This window comes from Electrona antarctica, assembly GCF_951216825.1.
Source record: "Electrona antarctica genome assembly, chromosome: 2".
Lineage (NCBI taxonomy): Eukaryota > Metazoa > Chordata > Actinopteri > Myctophiformes > Myctophidae > Electrona > Electrona antarctica.
The window spans coordinates 24,766,114-24,793,489 of NC_136807.1; the positions used below are offsets into that span (position 1 = coordinate 24,766,114).

Consider the following 27,376-nt stretch of genomic DNA (forward strand, 5'->3'; position numbering starts at 1 on the left):
ACACACACACACACACACACGATGAATTGTATTAAAATTAACACACGCATTGCTTACACTTTCATATTCTTGTTTTTATATGTTCTTTATATAGCCTATAAACACTATTCTAATACCTTGTATTCTTTTATTTCTTTTTTTTGTCATTTTAACCCACACTAGTCTATAACACCAACTTCGATATTTTAACTGTAGTGTATGTGTGTGAAGTTGGCTGTAATTTTGACTCAAGTTTAGAGGAAGCCTTCCTTACTAAAGTAAAATACCAACCATTAGTACAAGCCGTGTGTGTGTACACACACACTGAATGTGGACTCAATCTACGTGATCAGTTGTCAAAGTGGCAAAATTAATAGTGACTCACCTACAGTCAGATGAAATCATTTTCATTTTATACAATAATATCATGTACCCGAAAGCAACAAAGCTAGCAAAGAATGTGTCAATATTTACATCAATGATTTATATCATGTTAATAACAGAGGACCATTAATCAGCAAGGAAACCACCAGTAAAGTCTGTTATAATCAAAAGTGTTATAATTCACATTAGAAATAAACATCCATTAACAAACATCGTTATGAAGGTTGTGATGATGGGAGTAGGTTGGTTATTGTCGTCCACTTTTACAGATAAATATAGATCATAAATAGAAAGTTTATAGAGCAGAAGAAAAAAAGATGAATAGAGAGACATCAGGGGACAGTCCCCCAAAATATCCCCATGCTATGTGTGTATCTCTCTCACACACACACACACACACACACACACACACACACACACAGCATGCGCGCACGCACACACACACCGCATGCGTGCCCGCGAGTGCACACACAAACACACACCGTGTGCGTGCGCACACGCACACACACACACACACGCACACACACACACACACACACACTTCCAGTTGAGATAAAAGTCACAATACAAAGAAAATAAAGATTGTTTTACAAGCTACCTACAGTACATACCCTGTCTGTCTGTCTGTCCAACTTGTAGCAGACATTCAAAGACATGTTATATGTCTGTGTGATTAAAAAAAAGATCAAAAAAGGAAAAAAAAAAACATTGAAAACTTTTTTTTTCCAGAAACATTTTCCTCTTTTTATTCCAAGAAAAAAAAAAGGTTATTTTCATCCCAAACAGGAAAATAAAATAAAACAAACTTATATTATTAATAATAATAACAACAGTCAGTCATTAAGAGGACAGGATGACATTATTTTTTCATCTAGATTTTCTTTTTATATATATCCTTGTATTTTTTTAATGACATCAGCTGTGGTCAGTTTAACATGCAGCTAAATAAGTCTGATGATGATGGTGGTGGTGGTGACAATGGCGGTGATGAGGAAGAGTGGAATTATAAAGAGTTGGGGAAATGGCCCCCCTCGTTGCTGATTTTGGGATCAATTGAGCCGTTTTGGACTCGAATTACTGTGAACTCAATGTTTATCAGCAAGGATACAGCAGCTCTTGACGGTAAAAGATGTCACTCACAGTGTGTGTGTATTCACTGTATTGTTATCTCACATACCAGCTAGAAATAGACTTGTTCACCACTGAAGTCCTATTTTTTTACTTTGGCTATTGGAAAACAGCTGATCTACAAGCTCGCAAAGCATTGTGAACCATTGAATGGTTTATTTTTATTCCGATTTACACTTTGACGTGTTATGAGCTTGTAGAAGTGCTGTATATATTATATATATATTTAAAAAAAACGTGTACGAAGTGCTATTTTAAAAAAAAGTTTTCTGATTTATACTTTTGACGTGTAGCCCAGTGAGCTTGAAGATGTGGCGTTTTCGGCACGTTACAATGTCCTACAACAGAGTATAAAACTGAGCAATAGTGTTCCTGCCAGTTTTCAGCGAAAACAATAAGCACCCGATAGCCACAATGCTAACAGGGCATATTATTCAAACTCAATAATCAAACGGTTCTCTTTCATCTTAAACGTTTTGATCAACAACAAGAAACGACCGTGACTCAAAATGCCACCGAAAGCCTGGACTTCACGTCGAAAACCAAGTACCCACAAACCATTTGGCTGGTGAAGCGTTCAGTTACTGTTGTGTACAGTACACTGAGAAGGCCTTTTAGGTTGGCAGCACCAGTCTGCCATGCAATTGACATGATGTTCACACCACTCCTCAGCTTAAAAGGCGTCCTCAGTGGACACAGCGCCTGACAGAAGCTGTCAGTTACTGAAGCTGTCTGTTACTAATTGTAGTGAAGTGGACAGTTACCTAGGCTGCCTGTTAGCCATGTTACCAAAGCTGTCTGCTAAACCAGTGGTTCTCAAATGTTTCATTTTCAAGGACGCTCCCAGTCAGGTGTGCATTAGGCCACCGATGCCCATAGTCACAGACCTGGGAAGAAGGGCCCATTTGGTTTTGACACTATCAACAATTGCTGGGGGACACCCTGGAACCCACCTCAAAGACCCCTGGGGGCATCCCCGGACCCCCACCTCGAGAACCACTTTGTTTAGAATGCACAGGATTTACAAACACGTCGGGAAGAAATCATCTTTTGCTGATCAGCGTTTTAAAAAGGACAAGCTCAATTCTGATTGGATCACAATGAGGGGGAGGGGTAATTCTGGACTACGATTGGATGGGAGGAGGGAGACCAAGGAAAAGCAGGGGGTAGAAAAGGGAGCGACGGAAGGAAAGGAAAAGAAGCTAATGAAGATGAACAGATTATGATGTATGTGTGTGAAGGCCATGATGTCTGTGTGTGTGTGGTGTGTATGAGAAGGTCTGTTTTTAATCTTTTTAATTAGTCTTCCCTGGTCGACCTCCGTCTGGGTGTGGGTGGGGAGGGTGGGTGAGGGGGTTAGGGAGCGAGGGGCTCAGCGGCGGAGAGGGGTGGTGGGGAGAAGGGTCGCTGTAGGTTTTGTGTGTGTTGTTTTATTTTTTATATCAACTGTTCTCTGGGGACGACTCTCTGTCCCTCTCTCTGTCCCTGTCCCGCAGCAGGCTGCTCTGGTGCTTCATACTGTCCAGGTATTCCTGCTGGGACACGGCCAGGACAGACGCCAGGATCTCGTCGTCCTCCCAGTCTGTCAGACCTGTGGAACAGACAGACAGAGACGAAGAGGTGAGAACCATTTACAACTTAGCACAGTGGTTCTCGAACCTTTTCAGGCCGCAACCCCCACCCCCCCCCATTACATTTAGTTCGACTCGGTGCCACAGGTAAGAATTGTGAAAATAGCAGATCTACATGAGGCATTGTGAGCTTGTAGAACGTCCATTTTCACAAATCACAAAAGACAAATAACAGAGACTTTAAGGGTTTTATGGAAGATGTTTAACAGATTGCTAGTTTGACCACTTCAAATGCCCTCATATTATAATAGTCGAAAATACTAGCCCATCTATAAGTTCTCAATTGTGAGCTTGTAAACTGGCTATTTTCGCTGCACAAAATGCTTCCAATAGAATAAAAGCTGGTTTCTATTGCACAGCATACTTCCATAGAAGATAATGCTGGCTTCTATTGGGAAACACAGGGTTCCATAGAAGACATGCTGGGTTCTTTGGAATCTAACTGACTGCAATCCGCTTCAGTTGTCTGGAAGAGGGTCATTAGGTTATGTCTAGTAGATTTGTAAACGTGCACATCTGCAGACACAAACTGTAGTATAATCACAACAATGTTGCATCTTTTTCCAGCCTAAAGGGTAAAACTATGGGTTCCAGGATTTGGATGATTCAGTTATCAAAGGATTTGGTCACAGTGAGACAGTAGCCTAGCCGTCGGGATATCGGGTCAGCCCAGGATAACACAACATGTATTACACTTACACACACACACACACACACACACACACACACACACACACACACACACACACACACACACACACACACACACACACACACACACACACACACACACACACACACACACACACACACACACACACACACACACACACACACACACACACACACACACACACACACACACACACACACACACACACACACACACACACACACACACACACACACTTCCTGTTAGTTGACATTGTGGTTTCCTCATTTTTCTGAAAACAAACCACCGCGTGCACGCACGCCTGCACGTACACACACAGACATCAGATACTACCTGTCTGTATACCTAAGTTACAAAACTGGGGCATTTGTCTTATGCTTGGGAGTGTTTGCGGTACTCTGCAGGTAATCATAGCATTCCAGGAACCTCTATCTGCGTGGGTGTCACGGTATACAGTATATATATATATATATATATATGTATAGTATATGGAGGCCCCTATATGGAATTCCCAGAATTCTGGATTTTTGTTTTTGGTGCATTGGATAAAAGATCAGAGCGGCACATTGTATGGCTGTCGGTATAGAATTGGAAGAATGCCTGTAACTGATTTAATTATTCAAATCAGTGTTTGTTCTTGCATTCAAGTGATTGGACCTTGGTGATTGACTCAAGATTTCAGCTGTAGGTTGAACTCTGAAGCCTCATAGCCGAAATGCTTAACCGAAAAGGAAATGTCAGTACTTTGTCCTCTATTTATAAAAATATTCATATATAGATAGAAATAGATTAACATTGCTGTGTTGGACACAAAAAAGAAATTATGAAAAAAATCATTAACATGGTGAAACACATCTTGATGACATCATCAAGATGTGTTTCACCATGTTAATGATTTTTTTCAGATCTCCAGTTCTAGGAAACACAAAATGGGGGGACTTTTGTATTATTTCCACACAACAGCTCTAAGGTATATTATTGACATAGTAAAATGTTGAAAATGAGTGGAATGCCCCTTTAACCACTTAAACCCTATATCAGATGTCTTCAACAGGGGTCCGGGACCCCTAGGGGGTCCTCGGAGCGCCACCAAATCTTTGTGTGATAGGAACTCATTTTATTGAGTGGTGTAAACCACTCCTACAACTGGCTTTTTTGTGCAGAAAAAATGAGCATGGTTGCTATGTTCACCCTGTTGTAATGACGTAATGAAATCACACCCGGGTGAACAGGGTGAACATAGCAACCATGCTCATTTTTTCTGCACAAACAAAGCCAGGTAATGAAATCACACCCGGGTGTGATTTCATTACGTCAGACATGATTTCATTACGTCAGACAGACCTTACACCACTCAGTTCACACGGGTGTGATTTTTTTTTATATTAACCACTTGAACCATAACATCACTTTTCTGAGGGCCATCTGAGGAACAAAATAGCAGATAGATCTGCTATTTTCGGCAAAGAAGTTTGGTGTAGGGCTGGAAAAAGACCTGGTACACATTTTCTAAGTATTGAGGGTTCAAGTAGTTAACAGTCTGAAAATACAGATTTGAAAACAACGCTACACTATGAAGCTATCAAGTATCTATGAAATCTATGAAAAGGTTGAATCTGCAACACAAATGTATATATATATGTATATGATGAATTCATGATCTGTTCTGTTCTTTGACTATATAGAAGTGTCTATTTGTACATCTCTAAATGTTTTGATGAATTGAACATGGTGGACCCTCTTGTAAACAAGTGTAATGCTTAATTGGGTCGTCCACTCACAGTTAACAGTCTTTGTATTGAGTTTGTGCTTGAAATGTACTGTAATTCTGCAAACTGTTAATAAATATTTCAATCAATCAATCAATAGTGGGGTCTCTAGCCTGGCTAATAAGCCAGACTCAAATCACACTGTCGTGTGGTATTTGAGTCTGGAGATGCTGTGTATGGCTCTTGTTTCCCAGGGGGCGGGTTCAAACATTTTCTCTTTGACGCAATTGGTTAGAGCTACTGTCAGTCAAAGGTCTCAAGCATTGAACGTCAATGTACCAAAGCCCGCCCATATTGCATAACGTGTCCCGATTGGCCACACCAGTTCTCTGGTGTAGGAAATGGGCGTACAATTGAGCCTCTCCAGACCGTAATCCGCCGGCAGGCAATTCTTTTTTGCCAACGGCTGATTAGCCAGGCTAGGGGGTCTCTGCTTCATCTCTCTCTCTCTCTCAAACAATGGGTCATTGGGCTGAAAAACGTTGAAGAACCCTGCCCTCTATACTTACTTAGTGGACCAGAGTACCCTACTTGTCTAGGCTCTGTACTTTTTGAGGGGCGCTAGACCCTCCTATGCCCAGCTTTGAGTGTCTGTGTGTACTGGCACACTGTGTGTGATTGGCTGAGGGCTTAAAAAGTGAGGATAAAAAGTGAGGACAGAAAAGTGAGGACGCCAAAAGTGTGATGATGTATGATGTGATGATAAGAGCTCCCCTCCCTCACTTCACACGAGTGAAGTGAAGTGTGTGTGCACAAACTTTGTCCTACGCAAACTTCCCATTGACAATGAACTGGACAATTTTACGTCATAGTGTAAACACAAACATTGTGTTTACTGTCAGTAAGAAGTCGGCGATGATGATGTACACGGGTGTGATTTCTTTACTCTAGAAGACATTTCTTTACCGAAAATAGCCCATCTGCTATTTTTGAGGGGCGCTATCCCCTCCTATGCCCAGCTTTGTGTGCCACATAGTGATGACTTCGCTTTTGGAGCACAATTATTTCCGTCGGAATTAATTACCAACGGTCACGCTTTGAAATACAGAAACGAGTGCGTGACACTGCTAGGGCAGCACATTAGTGTACAAGTTACAATTTTATATAATCCATCTATAAATGGCAGTAACCTCGTGCGCCAATTGCATACATTGTGCCTGTCCCCATCCCTTGTGTGTGTGTGTGTGTGGTGTCTTACCAAATGCTGTCGGGGACATTTCCTGCATTATAGCTCTATACTCCAAATGATGACGACTCTGATTACTGGGTCCTAACAAGACAGGTACAAAAATTACGTGATAAATTAATTTTATAAAACTTAAAAGGGACACTTCACCATTTAGAAGATTTAGAACACTTTCCTAGGGTCTTTATGTGTGATGTGGTTTTAGATATTTTAGATTTTAGCAATGAGCCCAGTGTCTCTGATGTCATGGACACTGGGCTAACTTCCTTCCTGTACTACAATTCCCATAATGCTTTGGTGCACTGCTCCTCCTTGTGGATAGGGGGAGGGCTGTCTTACTGAGACAACATGTGGACCAAGGACTGTCTAAAGAGGACGAGACGCGAAGACCGTACGGGCGACGCCATGTTGCTCATATGGTGCTCCATGGAAGGAAAGAAACATGCGCAGTTGAGACCAGGAAGTTGGACATGACAAACCATAGATATGGCACAAATGGCCCTGCAGATGGTGTGATGCCACTGACAGGTCACGTCATTGCATTTTACCTTTTATATTAACGTTTTAACAGCAAATGGATAAGTAAGTCCCAGCATGGATCATCACACAGACAGTAATGTTGGTCGGACGTGACATATGTACAAGCATCACTCCTTTCATTGGCATCACGCCATCTGCTGGGCCATTTGCACCATATCTGTGATTTGTCATGTCCAACTTCCTGGTCTCAAATGTTTCTTTCCTTCCATGGACGCGCGTACGCGTAGGCGCCCGTACGCGTCTCGTCTCGTCCTCTTTAGACAGTCCTTGATGTGGACCAGGAAGTAAGTGAGCCCAGTGTCCATGACATCAGAGACACTGGGCTCACTGCTAAAATCTAAACTATCTAAAACCACAAATTACACACATAAAGACCCCCAGGAAAGTGTTCTAAATCTTCTAAACGTCATTAACATATTTTTTGGCAAAAAGGGTGAAGTATCTCTTTAACAAATAAAGCACATCAGAGTCAGAATCAGCTTTGTTGTCTCATCACAGGTTTAAGAAGTAGGTGACATTTGTTTTTGTGCATCGTTCCCATCGTATTATTTTCCATAGAAGAAAGAAAGGGAAGAAGAAGGAGGGGGGGGGGGGGGTGAAAGGAGATCAAACAAGCAAAACAAAATACAAATACATGCCACAACTTCCTGAAACTGTATGCAGTAGATACTGCAGGTAGCAAGCTTTATTTCAAAGATCATTGCTCAAACAATATGGGTGCTATTGTGTCACATGCAACATGAGCAATTTGTTTACTAAATATTATGTTTGTTTGTTTTTTTTCCAGTATAGAGGAAAAACACCCGCACCAAAATGTTAATATCTTCACTGAAAATAGCCGATCTAGGTCTGCAATTTTCTTTAAAGGTTTTCCCCAAAATAGTGTTGGTGTCTGTGTGTGTGTGTGTGTGTGTGTGTGTGTGTTTACCTGGGTTGCAGGGAGAGGGGGGTTTGTTCAGGATGTGGGCGGCGCCTGCGGGCGACGGAGGCTTGTTATTGGTTGCTGGGGTGGTGGCTATGTCGGAGTGGGAAGGGCCAGCGTCACGTTGCCTTGGCGACCGGGCGCTCCAGTCATCCAATCCGCTGGAGGCTGCTGCTGTTGCCGAGCTACAGGTGGCGGTGGCCTTACGGGGCTGCACAAATGTACACACACTCAGTTATATATATTTTTATTTTTTTCGTTTCACACATTTTTCTCCTCAATTGATCCCGCCCCTCACACATTTGTTTGTCGTCACTGTTGTTGCATCCTACTGACTCAGCTGCCAGTGAGGAGCCCCCACCGGGAGGACGTTTTCTTCTATTTTTCATGTATGGAATTCTCTTGAAAAATGTTTTACATTTCTTTTGAAATAATAATAAAACAAAACCAGTGTAGCGTTGACCGGCTTGTAGAATGGTGTGACAAAAATAATTTGATTATCAACACTAAGAAAACTGAGGAAATTATATTTGGTCCTGCTCCCGGTGATAAGACACCACCGGTGACAATCCATGGTTCAGCTATTGAACAAGTCCCATCTTACAAATATCTGGGGGTGGTGATAGACGCCACCTTATCATGGTCATCTCATATTGACTATATTTGTAAGAGGATACAGCAGCGTATGTACTCCCTACGGCCTACGCCGACTTAGATTGTTTGGTGCTAGCAGTCAGATCTTGTCTGTTGTTCAAACTGTGATGTTGTACTGTAGCACGGCCTGGTTTAACAGCCTATCAATGGTATATAAGAACAAACTGTATAGCCAAATTAAGATCTGCGCTAAAATTGTTGGTAGGCCAGTTGAGGTTGTGTTACGTTCCTTTAAGCCCAGATCAAGAGCATGCTTAGACTGGCAAAGAGCATCTCCTCTGACCCCTTACATGTTTTAAATGATGCATATCAACTGTTGCCCCCCATGAGGCGGTTTAGAGTCCCAAAATATAAGAAAAACAGGCTAAATAACTCTTTTGTACACCAGTCTGTTCTGCTTTTAAACCAAAATCGGTAAACTAAGAGGATTTGTTCTATTGTTCTTGTTCCTGTCTGCTTCTGTGATTTGTGTCCTGTAATGTACCTTGTGTAATGTATTGTGTATGTCTGTATCTTGAACGGTGACGTCATGGACGCAAAGAACATTTCAGTGAAATTGAAAAGTGGAAACACTACTCTAATTGTTGACTCATCTTTAACCAGCTGTAACTCTAGTTGACTGAAGCATCTTAGAGACTGACTTTGACTTAACTTTCAACTTAAGTTTCACTTTTACTATACACCCAATTCATGCTTCCTTCATGGCCAAAGGTGCTTCTGTTTCATCATGTACATAATAGAACCAGTTTGGTTGGTCTCATTTTGAGGACACAGACCGGAAGAAATATGCAGTGGCCACTGGTATGTAAACACTGCTGCCATGATGTTTTCATGACTGGAAATGTGTGTTAGGCCAAGTATGTAGAATGATGCTTTTGTCTATCATGCTTCTACATTAGCATGCCCTTGGGCCTGGACACACCTATGAAAATCTAACACACTCATTATTCATTTGTTCTGGGTTGCCATGTTTTTTATCTGCTGTAGTTTTTCACCTGAAGTGGAAAACAAACCACAAAATCAGCATTGGGTGTTCGGTTAGACTACATTAGCGTTTTAGGAAGATTCTGAACATGTATTGTAATTGATAGTTTGACCAATTCACTTTCTCTAACTTAAAATAAAACATTATCTATTTACTACGGTGGGGCTCTGAACGTGTATGCTATTGCTAGTTTGACCCCATTCTAATACCATTCAATCTAATATGTATGCAAACAAACAAGCGCTGTTCTTGACAGCTTGTTTATGGAGATCAGCTCAATTATGCTGCGTTTCCACTGGAATAGCTAGGTAAATAATTAACGTTGCCGGCACACAAGCAGCGAGAGAGGCATTCATTGTGAGCAGCAGCAGTACCAACCTGTCTAGCTTGTTTCTCCTGGTCTTGCAGCCATTGTAGATAGGACTCTCTGGCTACCTGCTCCTCTATGGCTTCATTAGTGGCCTCCCAGTCCGTCGCTCGCTTCTTGTCTTCCAGCATCTGCTGTTCAATCCACGACTCCTCCGACGTCTTTATGGCCGACTTCATCAGAGACGTGTCTGCAAACTACGTGCACGCACACACACACACACGCACACACACACACACACACACACAGAGTGTATGGCACATGTTAAGTCTATATTGTAGAGTCCGACAGATGCCACTTTTAGGGGGGAGAGAGAGATGCCTAGACCACCAATGACCGGTGTTTTGAACAATACTTTGACAAAAAGTGCAAAAAAAAAAAAAAAGTAAAAAAAGAGGAACATTCAAAAATAGCAACACAATGCAACTTCATGCATGCGAGTTTGTAGATCTATTGAAAAATACAATGAAAGAAAGTATACACACATCGGTTTGCATATTTATATTGGTAACATGTATAAATAACAACACCGGTCTGAAAGTGTGTGTGCGTGCGTGTGTACCCCAGGTTTGAAGGCAGGCAGACCCAGTCCCACTCCGATGGTTGCCTTGTTGGGATTGACCACAGAGTTGTAGTGAATGTTGCGATGGTAGCTAACTCTGATTGGCTCGTCGTTGTTCTGATGGATGCCGTGGAAGGTGTTGATTGGCTCTGGAACAGGAAGAGTCATACCATCTAATTGGGGGATAGGTGGTGATGGAATAAAGTTGATCATCACAGACACATAGCAGGTGGTTGCTTACACTTTAAACATTAAGTTGGTATTAACGAGCAAACATTTGATTTGTCATGCCATTAGTACAAAGCTAAGATTGGTATTGACAGCAAAGCTATTTTCTTTACCCCTTTTTTCTCCCCAATGAAGTCCTTATGCCAATTATTTCCTCCCCAGTCCCCACACAGTGTGTGTGTTGTCACTGCGGTTGCATCTTACAGACCCATGTGCCAGTGAGGAGCCCCCACCGGGAGGACATAGACACCCAGGCGTAGGCAGGGATCACATGTATAGAATAAAATAACATAACGCACACGCCGTCTACACTTGCACAATAAGGCCACCGTTTCTAGGCTAAATAGCACAACCTAAATAAAATTGTCCTATTTAAAATTGTGCAAGTGTAGATGGTGTGCGGGTGGGTTTATTTTATAATATTTTCAGCTGTAAAGAGCGTGCCGTTCTGTCAGAAAAGGCGCGCTGATCTTGATCAGCACCTTCTAAATGCACTGAGACATTTCTGGGTCACTCGGTTCATTGGGTTTACTGAAAAAAGGCAGTGTCTTTTGAGGTAGTGCGTAATGTGCATGCCAACTTAGAAGTGTGGTAATATATTAGACATCCTCTCTCACTGCCACAAACAGACAGACAGACAGCTCAGTGATATCCTCATTCACAAAGAACTGAGGATTACACAAGTATGTACTCCTCAGAGGAACTGGCCTGTGTGTGGGGGCGGGGGACAGGGACCTTTCTAGGTCTGAGGACGACCTAGAAAGACAGTCATGCAAATTTGTCCTAATATAAATCGAAATCATCTAAACATACAGTATATTGCTTGCTGCTTAATGCATATTAAAGATATTTTAAAATACAATTTCGTGAACGGAAATTCCAGCTTCCTTACTCGTATTGATAAGTTAGTCATATTGTTCCTGCTGTTCTGCATACTGGTGAACCAGGTGGAGAAATCACAGACTGAGGCTTTAACCTTTGCTTTTATGAAATATCTGAGACTATTAGGGTCTTCTGGAAGATGCTTCTGTCTGAACATATTGCTAGTTTGAGCACTTTGAGGGTGAATCATCCCTATGTTGTGTTCCCCCATGTTCCACATTGACCTCAGGGTTAATCCTCTGATCTTTAAACAGACTAATGAAAACAGCCCATCCACAAGCTCTCAATGTGCCACATAATAAATACCAAATAAACCAAGTGACCCAAAAGAAAAACATATGATCAGAAAACCATTGCACAGGGTAAATATGACAAAATAACTTAAATATACAAAGAAATTACATATTTAATAATTGCATACTTTCAAATAAAAAGTAAAATAAAACAGCTGAAATAGCTGATCTATAAGCTTAAGTTGTAAGCTTAAATTGTAAGCTCCAACATGGAAATGATTATGTTGATAATGCAAAAATAATTTGGGATTGTGTCAAATAATTGCGATTAGGCAATACTTGCAATAAGTGTGTGAGAGGGCGCGTGTGTGCGTGTGAGTGGGTACAGACCTGTAGTGTACTGGTAGACCTCTACTGGTCTGTTGTACATCTCTGTGTGTGCGTGGGTACAGGCCTGTAGTGTACTGGTAGACCTCTACTGGTCTGTTGTACATCTGTGTGTGCGTGTGCGTGGGTACAGACCTGTAGTGTACTGGTAGACCTCTACTGGTCTGTTGTACATCACTGTGTGTGTGTGTGTGTGTGTGTGTGTGTGTGTGTGTGTGTGTGTGTGTGTGTGTGTGTGTGTGTGTGTGTGCGCTCGCGCGCACGGGGGTACAGACCTGTAGTGTACTGGTAGACCTCTACTGGTCTGTTGTACATCTCTGTGTGTGTGTGTGTGTGTGCGTGCGTGTGCATGGGTACAGACCTGTAGTGTACTGGTAGACCTCTACTGGTCTGTTGTACATCTCTCTGTGTGTGTGTGTGTGTGTGTGTGTGTGTGTGTGTGTGTGTGTGTGTGTGTGTGTGTGCGTGCATGCATGTGCGTGGGTACACACCTGTAGTGTACTGGTAGACCTCTACTGGTCTGTTGTACATCTCTGCCATGGCCTGCATCTCGATGTGGTTGCCATGGCAGTTGTTTTTCCTCTTGCGGTTGATGTAGGTGGTGAAGTCCTCCGTCACGTAGTTGGAGAAATAATCCGCATTCTTCATCTGAGATGCAAAATGTAATTAAAAGCCTTAATTGATATAAATGATGGTGTTGACGCACCTGTGTGTATATCATCATCGCACGCACACGCACACACAGTGTTTAATAATTTATTTGTACTCTCAGTTACACGTGACTCAGGGAAATAAGGATAACAGATGACACAAACATGACATTTACACACACACACACACACACACACGCAGACGCAGTGTGGGCTCTGGGTTTCACAACTGTCAGTTGGCCAGATACAGTGTTTTGTTGAATACGATTGTATGATTATTAATATTGTACTAATAACTCACCAGATAATCCATACAGTGCTTCCTCACAACTTCATGCATGTCCTGATCCCCATACACCTGATCAGCTGCAGAGACAGACAGAGATAAATGACAGGTTCACATTAATTAATATATACTGTACATTTGAAGTGACTGCACTTGTTTCATGTAACCCTATATTAATTTAGCATCTGTTTTAACAGTTCAAATGTTTGTTATTTCAGAAAAAGATTGCACAGGGCAGATATGACAAAACCCTTAAATATACAAAGAAATCACTGACATTTTAATCATTTTTAATCATTTTGTCTTTCCAAAAAAAAAAGCAAAAATAGCGAAAATAGTTGATCTACAAGTAGACCTGTAGATCTGCTATTTCTGCTACTTTTGAAAAATGTTTGCAAATGCATGGACATTTAACATGGAAAAGATTGACGATTACGCAAAAATAATTACGATTATCTCAAATAATTGCGATTAGGCGATTATGTAATAATTGTGACAGGCCTAGATGTGTTGAAAGTTAAACTCAATGAGACGCCGCTACGAAGACGATTCACTCCACCGTGTCGTTTCCATACAATTGGATGGCAGAAAAATGCTGGCAGTTCAGTATAATGTTTTCTGTGGTCATAGCCCAGGCTAAAACGTATGAAATTATATCAGCATTTCTATGTTATGTTGATACAGTCAACGAAAGTGAGGGACAGAGAGACAGGACAATGCAGACACTAAGACACACAGACAGCCCGGGCTGTCCGGGATCGAACCGTGGACACGCTAAACTTGCTGAAGAAGGTATCTTTAAGGTCATGTGGTATAGCCTGTGTCCTAACCGTTGGGCTCATCAGGTCAGCCCAGGATAGCACTTTACATTTACAACATCAGCAATGTATCTCACACACACACACACACACACACACACACACACACACACACACACACACACACACACACACACACACACACACATATGCAAATGAGGGCCGGTTAGACTTCCAGTAAGTCACATGGTGTCTGTGGTGATTCTCAGAACTGAAAACTTCCTCTTTCCTCATTCTCAGTATCAGCATGTTTGCCGCGCGCGCATGTTTGAGTGACTGTGAACATCAAAGTAATATGCATTTTGAGTCTACGTTGTCTAGGGACACCACCAGTAACACCAGTTTAACTCAGGTTGCTAGTTCCACTCCCTGATCGGCTACGTCTGACTCATCACGAACAGCAAATGACATTTACACTGTTCATGTTCACTATATGACTGTATCTGTGTGACTGTATGTGTGTCTGTGTGTCATGGGAAGAAAACCCCTTCAGAAAACACCTGAGCTCAAATTTCCACCCGTGCACACACACACACACACACACACACACACACACACACACACACACACACACACACACACACACACACACACACACACACACACACACACACACACACACACACACACACACACACACACACACACACACACACACACACACACACACACACACACACACACACACACACACACACACACACACACACACACACACACGTAAGGACAATCCCACGGTGACTGTTGCTTCCTACACCTGCTAACAGCAGTCTGATCAACCATGACAGGAAATTTACCCTGGAAAGTGTGTGCGTGTTTGTGTTCATGTGTTGTCATCTCAATTATTAAAATGTTCCATTTAATTCTCGTTCCTAATAAATGATTCATTGGCCAGAATAGTACTGATTCCTGATCTTGTTGCTGTCGAGTGGAAATTGCCTATATGTATACCTACGTCTTTTTACGTCTTCTACAATATTGTTTTACCAGTTTTTGTACCATTGCTGTCATGGCCGTACCTTTGTTGTAGAGCTACATGATAATGGCAAAAGACATGATTACATTTTGTTCACGTCTCATCGCAACAAAACAGGTTACGAAAGGTAACCCGGGTTCTTTGACTATTCGGTTTCGGCTCTAAAATCAACCAAACCGAATATACCGGTACATTTTTTTGCCACTATTCAGCCAAATAGTTTCGGTGGCCGAATATTCGGTGCATCCCTAATTGTATGACTGTACATATCTAATATGATATTTGAGAGAATTCCCCACCCACAATTTTGTGCCCATGGAATGCACAACTTCGTGCACCAGTTCAGGAGGCCAAATCATAGACCGTGACGTATGCGGCATTTACGCTTGTGCTTTCTGGCCATGATACGTCACTGACTTTACCTCTGCGTCTTCAACCCAGCTGGGTGGGTGTAGGGTAGATATGACAATATAACTGAAACATACAAAGAAATTACTGACATATTCATTATTTTTTAACTTAAATAGTAGATGATATGACGATTATGAAATTGTAACATTTCAATGTTCAATGTAAAAAACACAATTGTCAACTTAAATTTGTAAACGTGACAGCCGTAATTCAGAGTGAGTGTACGTCAGGTGACATGAGGTCAACTTCCTTCTGTAGAAGTTTATCAGCGCACACACACACACACACACACACACACACACACACACACACACACACACACACACACACACACACACACACACACACACACACACACACACACACACACACACACACACACACACACACACACACACACACACACACACACACACCTATCTATATGTTTTACATGAACATGGAATGTGCACGTGAACTTTGTGAAGTTGGTTGCTCTGCCTTTTTATCTGTTTATCAGACAAGACAGACACAGTATTGACAGTCGTTAACAGTACTGGTGGTAGTATTAGTATTTACTGGTGGTAGTAGTAGTAATTTTCATTTGATTTATTACATTAGTGCCTTGCACCAAAGGTTTCCAGCCCATATGGCAGGGTTCCCCAATAGGCGGCCCACAGGCCATTTGCGGCCCGCGGAGCGCCACCTTGTGGCCCCTGGAATAATACAAAAAATATATATATATTATTATTTTTATTTTTTTAGGGGGTCCCAGATATAAATGGCATTAAATGGGGGTCAGTAGCCTATGCATGTCAAACTGGGCATCCTTTTCAAATGGGGTCTTGCCCTGAAAATTAATTTTCAGGGCAAGACCTCGACCTCGTGCGTGCGGACTCGGCCCCCAGCCTGGTACCCTAGTCAAAATATGGCCCTTGAGGAAAATTCATTGGGGAACCCTGCCATATGGTATTCTAGAACCTTGTATAATGTACCATTTGTGTTTGTGTCATTTCATCACACAAACACCTATGACTCCCAATGTCCTGTGAAAAGGCCCTAGTGGCCAAAAAACAAACGAGAGCACTTGCACAAGTGTATATCTATTCTACGTCCGAGCATAGACATGGTAACGCCCCGCCTGCCTCTGATTGGCCTACCAACCCTACCGACACTGCCTTTCTAGCCCGTCTAGCCCCCATGGTCTCACCAGACTGTCCTCCGATATTTTCTAATAACTACACTGTGTAACTAACCATGCAGTAAGACGCCCTAAAGAGCGAGGTTGCATGCACACATCTGCCTGGGTGCACGGCAGATGGCATACTGCTGGGCGAGCGCTGGCGCTTTGGCATGGGGGGTCAGATCAACATATGGAATGAATTCTGTACTATGCCAGATATGAAGCGTGTCTTGAGTGTACAGGGTTTGATGAGGTCAGATCAACATATGGAATGTCAGAACAGGAAGGACGGGTGAGGAAGGATCAACATATGGAATGTCAGAACAGGTAAGCTCCATACGGAGATCGAAGGTTTTGAGGTCAGATGCTAAAATACACGCACGTCAAATTGAGGACAGATAAAGGATGGTAATGCAGAGCATTGCGTGGAAATGGCCATACGGAACGCCCAGGTTTACTGGCCTAACGCTCCTTTCATAAGCAAGGGCCTTTGTGTGAAAATGAGGGTATTCAGGGTAACATTTCTTCTTCTAAAGAGCCTGACTCTCTCTCACACACACACACGAGTAGAGAGGTTTCACACTTCATGACTAGTTTCAGTTGTGGCCAGCAGGTGTGACAGAGAGAGAGAGTGTGTGTGTGTGTGTGTGTGTGTGTGCGAGAGTATATCAGGTTTCTTTGAAATGAAATGAAAGGGCAGACTGAATAGGATAGGAATGCAGACTGGCATAGGAGATGATTATATAACAGAGTCCACACAAAAAACAAGCAGGCAAACTCAAATTCAATTCAGTTAAATTAAACTCAACTCTCTCTCCGTCCTCAAAACAATTAGAAGTGTGACATTTTAAACATCCTCTCTCTCTCTATCCCTCTGTATCTCACACACACACACACACACACACACACACACACACACACACACACACACACACACACACACACACACACACACACACACACACACACACACACACACACACACACACACACACACACACACACACACACACACACACACACGATGATTACGCAAGTATGTTCTCGTCAATGGACCTGACCTGGCATCAGTCACACACTGCCCTGAGCATGCGCGCAGATGTAGGTCAGTCTAGCTCATATTTCTGTCTTGGTTTCGATGCTTCTCTCACCTCCATCTCTCTCACACCATTCTTTCCATCATTCCCTCTATCACTTCACACCTCTGTCCCTCCCTTCACATATTGTTCTCGTTCTCTCCAGAGTCACACATTCATCTATGATTTATTTCCCTTTCATCACAGCTTAACTAATGGAAATAAAATAGAAAATATTTTAAATTTAACTGGGCAAAATACTGATTATCAGAGAGAGAGAGAGAGAGAGAGAGAGAGAGAGAGACAGATGTGTACTATTGTGTAGCAGCATCTGAGGATCATCATCTGGTCCTATACTGACACCTGCTGGTCAAAGCGGGAATTGGCCCTGGAAAATGTCTGCAAGTTCTACAGTAGCACAGCATGTGTGTGTGTGTGTGTGTGTGTGTGTGTGTGTGTGTGTGTGTGTGTGTGTGTGTGTGTGTGTGTGTGTGTGTGTACATACACCCATGTGCATGCTTGTTTACAGTACAAGAGCTGACATACTTTAACTTTGAGGGTCGTCTGTACTCAGAAAATGTCAAAAACTTGTTAATCACTAAGAGCACAAATTGACATTTGAAAAAGGTCGTTAAGGTCGTCATGGGCATGGAAAGAGTTGTTAACATTTTGGATAAAATAGCCAATTTTACCACGACAATCAGTCCCACATGACAAAGAGACAGTTGCACACATCCTAAATGGTTGCAGCCTCTATAAAAAAGGACGGTACATTGCCAGACATGACTGGTGGATCTGGTCTCAGACAACATCAGAGAAGTACATGAAAAGACGAGAAAAGTGTATAAACACAGTACTGTAAAACTAGACTGCTTTGATCACAATGTTGTACATGTCAATTCACTGCAAGACATTCCAAATACCCCAGATATTGTGTTCATTAATGAAATTAGAAAAACAGTTACTATCTTTGAAATAGGCTGCACATTTGATTTGTATGAGGACACTTTTTTTTACATCAAAACGTATGAAATCAGCATTTGGTGGAACATATTATGGGATATAACTGTCAACTTGTTGTCCTTGTGTTTGGGAGTATGGCCACGTTCACACACTTGTGCTCCATGTGGCCTGCAATTGGGAGGAGTGAAAAAGACAAATATGGAAAAGAATGGCTAATACTGTTCTATCATAGGCAGTCTGTCTATCTGGAAAAGACCCTCTTTCATATATCCTTGAGTAACTAAGGTGGAAAATATAGAATCATCATCATCTGTCACTTTCTGTATATACTACTAAGTGTTTTCTTTTGTCCCCTGTGTTAACTGGTTCAGACCGTAAGACGTGTGGGCACGTCACAACTCATTGATCTCAACAGAGAGAAAAATATTCAGATTTTTTTTGGAGTTGGCCTCTCCTTCTGCACCATACTCCTTGCTCTTTCACGCATGCGTGTTGTCGTTCATTAACCATAACGTGTGTGTGTGTGCGACTCACCGACAGCTCTGAACAGACACGCTCCGTCTTCTTTCATTCGTTTAATGACATATCCTTTCTTCTCCCCAAGATTCTTCTCGAACCAGTGTTCTTGCTGCGAGCGCGCGGGCACACACACACACACACACATACATATGACATCTTGAAATTGCCTAATATGTTTACCCAGCACACACACATTGACACACATTCCCATGTGATGTTGACAATAGCACATATTAGAAATATTGACCTTTAAGGAAAAGAGTGCTGCACAAAATCACACAATTTAACATGACAAAAGGCAACACAAAAAGTGAACATAAAATATGAGGTATGGTAACTTCAACAAGAAAATTCAACAAATAAATAGAGCAAGCAATAGAGGGTATGCACATGTATAAAGTGAGTGGCAAATAGAGTGGCAAATTGAGTTTAACGTTGTTTAATGCAATCATATAGGACTTTTCTGTTTGGATTCATGGGCTGTCAAGGCCAGTAAGTAGTTTTTGCAAATTTTGCCACTCACTAGTTGTTCCCGTATAACTTACGGGTATGATTATGTCACACGCATACCCACTAGTGGCCTATACCAATAACAGGAAGATAAGCAGGTAAAAAAGGAGATAATATAAGAGAGGATGGTTTAGTCAGGGAAGGCTTTCCTGAACATCAAGGTTTTCAAATGTGATTTAAAAGATGAGATAAGGTCAGCAGTACAATAATGATACTCCGTTTGCAGAGACTTGAAACTTAGAGCTAGAGAATTAGATCTACATTTTTAACAATTTCATTTTTTCCACAAATAATGAAAACAGCTGATCTACAAGCTCACGTGTCACATCATGAGGTATGTAGATCAGCTATTTTCACTATGCGTTATATCATATGACAAAGTAAATAGGGCTTTAGTGGCACAGATTCAGAGAAAAGACTAGTCAGAAACAGTCCTAGGAGAAGTCCCTCGCTAACGCTTTTATGACTTCAGGCTACCATCCCAAAATGCCCTTAAATCACTTGAGCTTCTGAATTTTCAATTAGTCCGAGGGCTCCTTGTTCCGACTTGGTCCGACTCGCGCAATACTAACCCTGTCCCTATAGTCTTAACCGGCCACGTAGTCGGAGTTATGGGCAGTCCACGATTTTTCACCTATAATGATGGACATGCCATAACAGGGACGTCAGGGTTCATGTGGTTACAGGGACATTTTGCAGATTTTGAACCTAAATCCCATTGTTCTTCAAGATCATACATGAGAAAAGAAATGTGTACACTAACACTTGTGATGATATTTCTCCCACATTTGGTGGGTGAAACACACAGCATATCCCCATGCAATTCTTATGCAATTACAACAATATCATTTGGAGTGCGTTCAAAAATGAGAAACATTCTCATTCTAATGAAATTAGCTGTGGGCGACCAAAATACTTATTATTTTTGGCGAACTAAATACATACATAAGTATAAATTAATGTATAGAACTGCAGATCATAGAATGTGCATTCACTGCATCACGACATATACGATATCACTGAAAAGGCAAATCGTGGAGACATTGTATCGCCTCTACGATATTTATCACCATGAAATGATGATAATCGGGTTAATACCTACAACAGGGTATAAACATGGCATGCATCATTGGCACAGTAGTAAGCAGCATGGTTGCCTCACACAGCAAGAAGGTCCCGGGTTCAATCACCGGCGCATGTGGCCTTTCTGTGTGGAGTTTGCATTCATCCGGATACTCCGGTGGGTTTCCTCCCACACCAACACAGTGCACACATGCATGTTATTAGGTACATACTCTTGCTTGCAGTGCCCCTTGCAGTGCCCTTGATCACGGTACCGGAAAATGGCATTACAACTGAGCCCCCTGCACTGTGGCTGCTCTCTGCTCCTAGGTAGTTAGGATGGGTCAAATGCAGAGGACACATTCCCCAAGAGGATTTACCATAATGCTGCAAAAGGCTGACTGTCCATACAGTACCGTACACTGTAGTGTAAGCAACACAGCTGCAGCTAATACAATTAAGATGTGCGTTTGTTAGACTAAGGGTGCCAGATTGACAATACAGTCGACTACTGCCTTGTCTTTGCTTACATACTGGCACACAAATGGATCTGGACTATACCTAACACACCCATCTTTGCATTGTATTAGCTGCGGCTGCATTGCTTACTCGCCTGCCATGTCGTTTTTAACCTACTGGAAAACAAACTACACAAAATAAGCCTACGGTTACCGTTTAATGCCCCTTTTTAAGCACTTTGAACCTTGCAATGAGCATCCCTATTTTGGGCATGTCATTATAGGACAGCCGTGACGTGCACTCTACTACCAACAGCCCTGAAGGTTTTTCAATTCCCCATTCAAGTTTAAAGCTGACCTAAAACCGTGGCTCTGCCATCATTCCAACGGGGCGTAGCTAAATGTGTTCCCGGGTTGCCTGCCTTCCCCAGGGTCACTCCTTATGAGTGACATCCTCCTAGATTTTAGAAGGCGTTTTTAGAATCGGCCTCAGGTCTAAATGGGCCACAATGGAACAAGCCTTTGTCATCCATTTGGCATGTTTCTAACTTGTACATTTAAAAATCATCAATAAAATATACAATCGATCAAAACAGCAACATATATGATTTTTTTTTAAAGAAAAAAAAAACAGCAGTTACCAGGTGTTCCGCCCGATTCAGGGACAAATGACCAATATGTGACTCTTACCCACGGCTATGACTTTTTTCTCTTTTTATGCTCTTGTGGCTTTTGTGTTTTTATGACTGTCTGCTGTAATTACCATGGTGACTGAATGTCCTTTGTGGGAGCAATCAAGGTCTGTCCAGTCCTGTCCCATTAGTACATACATACTGTGTGGTTACTGTCCAGTCCTGTCCCATTATTACATACATACTGTATGATTACTGTCCAGTCCTGTCCTAGTAGTACATACATACTGTATGGTTACTGTCCAGTCCTGTCCTAGTAGTACATACATACTGTATGATTACTGTCCAGTCCTGTCCTAGTAGTACATACATACTGTATGATTACTGTCCAGTCCTGTCCTAGTAGTACATACATACTGTGTGGTTACTGTCCAGTCCTGTCCTAGTAGTACATACATACTGTGTGGTTACTGTCCAGTCCTGTCCCATTATTACATACATACTGTATGATTACTGTCCAGTCCTGTCCTAGTAGTACATACATACTGTATGGTTACTGTCCAGTCCTGTCCTAGTAGTACATACATACTGTGTGGTTACTGTCCAGTCCTGTCCTAGTAGTACATACATACTGTGTGGTTACTGTCCAGTCCTGTCCCATTATTACATACATACTGTATGATTACTGTCCAGTCCTGTCCTAGTAGTACATACATACTGTATGGTTACTGTCCAGTCCTGTCCTAGTAGTACATACATACTGTGTGGTTACTGTCCAGTCCTGTCCTAGTAGTACATACATACTGTGTGGTTACTGTCCAGTCCTGTCCCATTAGTACATACATACTGTATGATTACTGTCCAGTCCTGTCCTAGTAGTACATACATACTGTGTGGTTACTGTCCAGTCCTGTCCTAGTAGTACATACATACTGTGTGGTTACTGTCCAGTCCTGTCCTAGTAGTACATACATACTGTGTGGTTACTGTCCAGTCCTGTCCTAGTAGTACATACATACTGTGTGGTTACTGTCCAGTCCTGTCCCATTAGTACATACATACTGTATGATTACTGTCCAGTCCTGTCCTAGTAGTACATACATACTGTATGATTACTGTCCAGTCCTGTCCTAGTAGTACATACATACTGTATGATTACTGTCCAGTCCTGTCCTAGTAGTACATACATACTGTGTGGTTACTGTCCAGTCCTGTCCTAGTAGTACATACTGTATGGCTGCTGTCGAGTCAGGGCAGAAACCTCTCATCTACATATTCTAACGCTTTGTGTTTTTACATAAATTAATGCTCCTAGTACTTGATCATACTACAGCGTCACACAAAAGCACCAAAAGTAGCAGATATGCAAGCTCGAAATGCGGCGCAGAGCAACATGTTTTGAGCTTGTAGATCTGCTACATTTGCATTTGAATCTTGAAAAGTAACAGTTTTGGACATCTGATGTTACCACCCAACAGAGATGATAGTATAGTAGTTTGTCTCTATAGGACAGACAGAGCTGTTTTGTCTCTGTAGGACATACGGTGTCAATGGAGGAGGCTCTTCTACATACATCCATACTGACAGACACACACACTTTGTTTGTAGACAGGTGTACATACTGGCTTTGTTTGTAGACAGTTATTCTAGATCTGACTGGGTTGGTAACAGTGACCAGGACGTGGTCACTACCGTGTGTGTGTGTGTGTGTGTGTGTGTGTGTGTGTGTGTGTGTGTGTGTGTGTGAGAGAGAGAGAGAGGGTGGCAGTGTACTCTAATCCCTTTGTCTTTTCAACGATCAGCATGCTGACATAATAACAACATAGTAATATATGAAAACCATACAGATGTAGAACCTGCCATGTGAAACTGAGAGCAGTGTAAATTTCGTCAGCCACAGGTGCCAACACTGGCACATGGGGATGGTGATAACTGGCTGCTGGCACACTGGTGTTTAAAATAAAAATAAAAGGTTTAGTCAGTTAAATGAAGTCCCCTCACATACAAATTCAATATATAGAGGTCTTTTGTGCATTTGTCCTCTAACTTTACCCATCCTAACTATTCGTTTAGGAGCAGTGGCTGTCATTAATCCAGTACCCCGGGGAGCAGTTCAGAGTTAAGTATCTTGCTCAGAGACACTTCGACAAAGTCTAGGCTGAGAACCAGTATTTTGTGTCACACATATATCCCTGTTAAGTGTTAATACCTCCCTCCTGTCTCAGCCCGGCTGCACAATAGAGAACATCATTATTAAATTGTATCGCCACCTAAAAAGGAAAGCGTTGCCGATTTTGGACCCAAATTCCATTGTTGTGATGCTGTGATGTTGTGATTCCATTGTTTGTTTTTTCCGTAAACAAATTCCCTCCCTACTTAGTAGCAGGGAGTGAAAGTAGCAAAAATATCCGATCAACACCCTCAAAATGTGCCACATTGCGACGTGTTTTGAACTTGTAGATCTGTTTTTGCCATTTCTTCATTTGAATCATGAAGAGCAACAGTGTTGGACATAATGAGGTTTCCACCCAACAGCAACAATATGATACTGTATATAATACATAAATAACCCCAATTCTTAAAAAAAAGAAAAAAGCATCCATAGCCAAATTAAATATAATCCCATGCATTTGTGACCGGCTTTACGGGTGGTATACAACTGAGCTCTTCATTTTGAATGGTGCATGTAGGGTTAGGAAACAAAAATGTGATTGTAAATGTAACTATAATGTGTATGATCTATTGATCTTGACCTGCCTTGTGGCTGTCAATTGATGACCAATATACATTGTGGGTCCCCAGATGACAGTGATGACAATTTAAGGACTTTCAAGGCTTTTTTTAATACCTCAACAAATATATTGAAAGAAAAGAAAGACAATTAATGCATCTGTGGAACAGGGTCAATGTCAAAATGGAATGCCTCAACTCCTACATTCTAGTCAGGGTGGGGGTCCATTTGGGGGGGGGGGGGGGGGGGGGGGGGGGGAGTCACCGACTGAAAAGGAACCACTGCCATAGAGTAGTATACCATGTCAAATTCCATACTGTAACAGAGCACTGGTGGTTCTCAATATTTTTCATGTCAAGGACCTGCAAATTGATATGTTATTATTTGGCCGCAGACCCCCATAAGAGCGAATTGTAAAATAAAAAATAAAAAAATAACCAGTATAACCAGGGGCCTCTGGCTTCCCGGGGGGGACTCACTATCCACTCAGCTATGGTTGGCCCCTGAAACCCCCGAGGGACTCCATAGGCACAGAGTATACCATATCTTTGCTGCCTAGTGGAAACCGATTATGTCCAAAGCCGTTCCTTAGTTATTTTATTTTTTTAGCCTAAATTAAAATACGGTAGTGAAATTAGCCTCGGCTGTACATTCTTGTATGATGAAGTACGTCATTTATTTACAAAAGAGGGGAAAAAAAGAAGGAAAAAGAAAAAAAATCTATGAGGTTTCTGCCTGACAGCAACAGTGTATTATATAGCTTAGATGTATAGTACTATGTATGTAAACTTTACTTAAGATGGAAAATGCCCTTTGAGATACTGGGCTCCATTTTCGTCACCGCTAAACCCCTTATCCCTAAACTTCTTTGCCTTTTTTTTGTTTTACTATTTTGAAAAACATTTTTGAATAGTTCAACTAGCCAATCTACATTGACACACTGTGAGCTTGTAGACTGGCCATTTTAACTATTCAAAAATGTTTTGCAAAATAGTAAAAAAAAAAAAAAAAAGGCAAAGAAGTTTAGGTATAATAAGGGGTTTAGCAGTGACGAAAATGGAGCCCACTATCTCTTTTTCAAGTGACACCTTGCCAAGAAAGGTAGCAGAAGAACATCATTCATTTCAAAACTAGGTCACATTGACAGTTTGACACACATCACAATAACATGCATTAAGACATCTTCCATGACACCTAAAAATAACACGACAGCTTATGGAAAACATCTACACTCCCTAAGTGAGAATGTCTGTGATCAAGACCTTGAACTTACTAAGTGGCACCTCTCTAACTGAATAACCTTTTGTAAGTTGTTCCATGTTGTGGGAATGTGGGTGAACAACATGAAATGGCTTTTTTCCCCGAATGGAAACAATCCTGGGAACTTTTAAAAGTAGCAGTCAGCTGGACCATACTAACTTCAAAGTTAAGATGGATACAAGGGTAACTGGGCAGTTTAGACATGACAAACTACATATAACTAGAGGAGAGGACATTCAACTTTTTTTAAGAGATAGATAGATAGATAGATAGATAGATAGATATTACAGCAGTTATTAAACATCGGACATATGGCAATAATCAGATAACACATGGTAACACATGGGGTTACCAGACTATACCATAAATAAGAACACTTTATATCTGTCATACACTATATAACTTAGTATAGCATTTACAATAGAGTTGGTGAGTGGTAGTACCTGTTCCACTGTGGCGGGGTCCTGGGACTGCAGCCTGGCTGCGTTCTCGTACTCATCCTCGCTGTTATTTCCACCGGCTCCTTCCTCGGTGTCCTGCCCGGGCCCGACACCTCCCGGCCCGGTCACCCCGGGCTGCCCTCCGCCGGCCAGCGCCACCCCCCCGGCCCCGGAACAGGTGCCAGCCTGCCGCCGCCTCTTGCTCAGCCCGGGCCCCGAGCAGCAGCCACCGATGCCTCCCCCGCATCCCCCACCCCCGGCGGACACCGCCAGGTCACCGCGGGGCCCGGCGGCCATACCGCCGCTACTGTCTCTGCCGTCCCCGCCGGGTCCTCCCGCCGGGGACGCCGAAGAGCCGCCGCCGACGGGCGGCGGAGAGGCCTGCTGCGGCCGGGAACTGGCCTCGATGCTCCGCCTGTCATCCCTGGCGGACGGCGGCGCGGGCTGGTAGGACCACGGGGGAGGAGAAGCCCTCGGCCGGGCGCCGGGCCGCCCTCCGTGCGGGTGCTGGTGGGGGTCGGAGCCGCTCCTCCTGGGGTCGCCGTCGTCGGCATGATCTGAGACCCCGACGCCCGAGCTGGGGGGCTTCTTCTTGGGGAGGATCGTCATGATGGTTGTTGTGTGTTTATGAGGAGGAGGGGGGTCAGCGGGGTGACGGTTCCTCCCTTCACGGATCCAATAACGTCGTGTTGTTCGCCTCCCCGAGCGGCCGTCGCGGAGAAATACGCCACGTTAGCGTCTTATCTGGCGGAAAATGGCGACGAATGGGACAATTGTTGCCGTTTTGACGGTTTTAGTTGAACAAAAACAAACCGTCTCCTTCTTCTTCTTCTTCTTGGTTTTCTTCTTCTTCTTCCCGTTCCTCTCTCCAGCCTGGCCACTAAACATCAACACAACCAACCTCACTTCCTG

At 42.5% G+C, this 27,376-nt stretch overlaps 1 protein-coding gene across 1 annotated transcript; it reads right to left on the reverse strand.

Annotated features, from left to right (window-relative positions):
• Positions 1-381: 381 nt before the first annotated feature.
• otud5a (OTU deubiquitinase 5a) lies at positions 382-27,376 on the reverse strand. Its single transcript, XM_079490282.1, has 9 exons — positions 26,468-27,376; positions 19,387-19,480; positions 13,462-13,526; positions 13,002-13,158; positions 10,781-10,953; positions 10,230-10,415; positions 8,219-8,423; positions 6,763-6,834; positions 382-3,082 (listed from the first exon to the last, which is right to left on the reverse strand). Exons 1-9 carry the CDS (start codon positions 27,071-27,073, stop codon positions 2,934-2,936), a joined length of 1,707 nt encoding a protein of 568 aa, XP_079346408.1. The 5' UTR covers positions 27,074-27,376; the 3' UTR covers positions 382-2,933.

Bases quoted from the DNA above. Each gene is read 5' to 3' on its own strand.
- otud5a (XM_079490282.1), bottom strand. From the start codon at position 27,073: ATGACGATCCTCCCCAAGAAGAAGCCCCCCAGCTCGGGCGTCGGGGTC. The intron at 19,481-26,467 runs GTACTACCACTC...GCGCGCTCGCAG, and splicing joins ACCCCGCCACAGTGGAACAG to CAAGAACACTGGTTCGAGAA. The intron at 10,416-10,780 runs GTACACACGCAC...GCGTGCACGTAG, and splicing joins TGCCTGCCTTCAAACCTGGG to TTTGCAGACACGTCTCTGAT.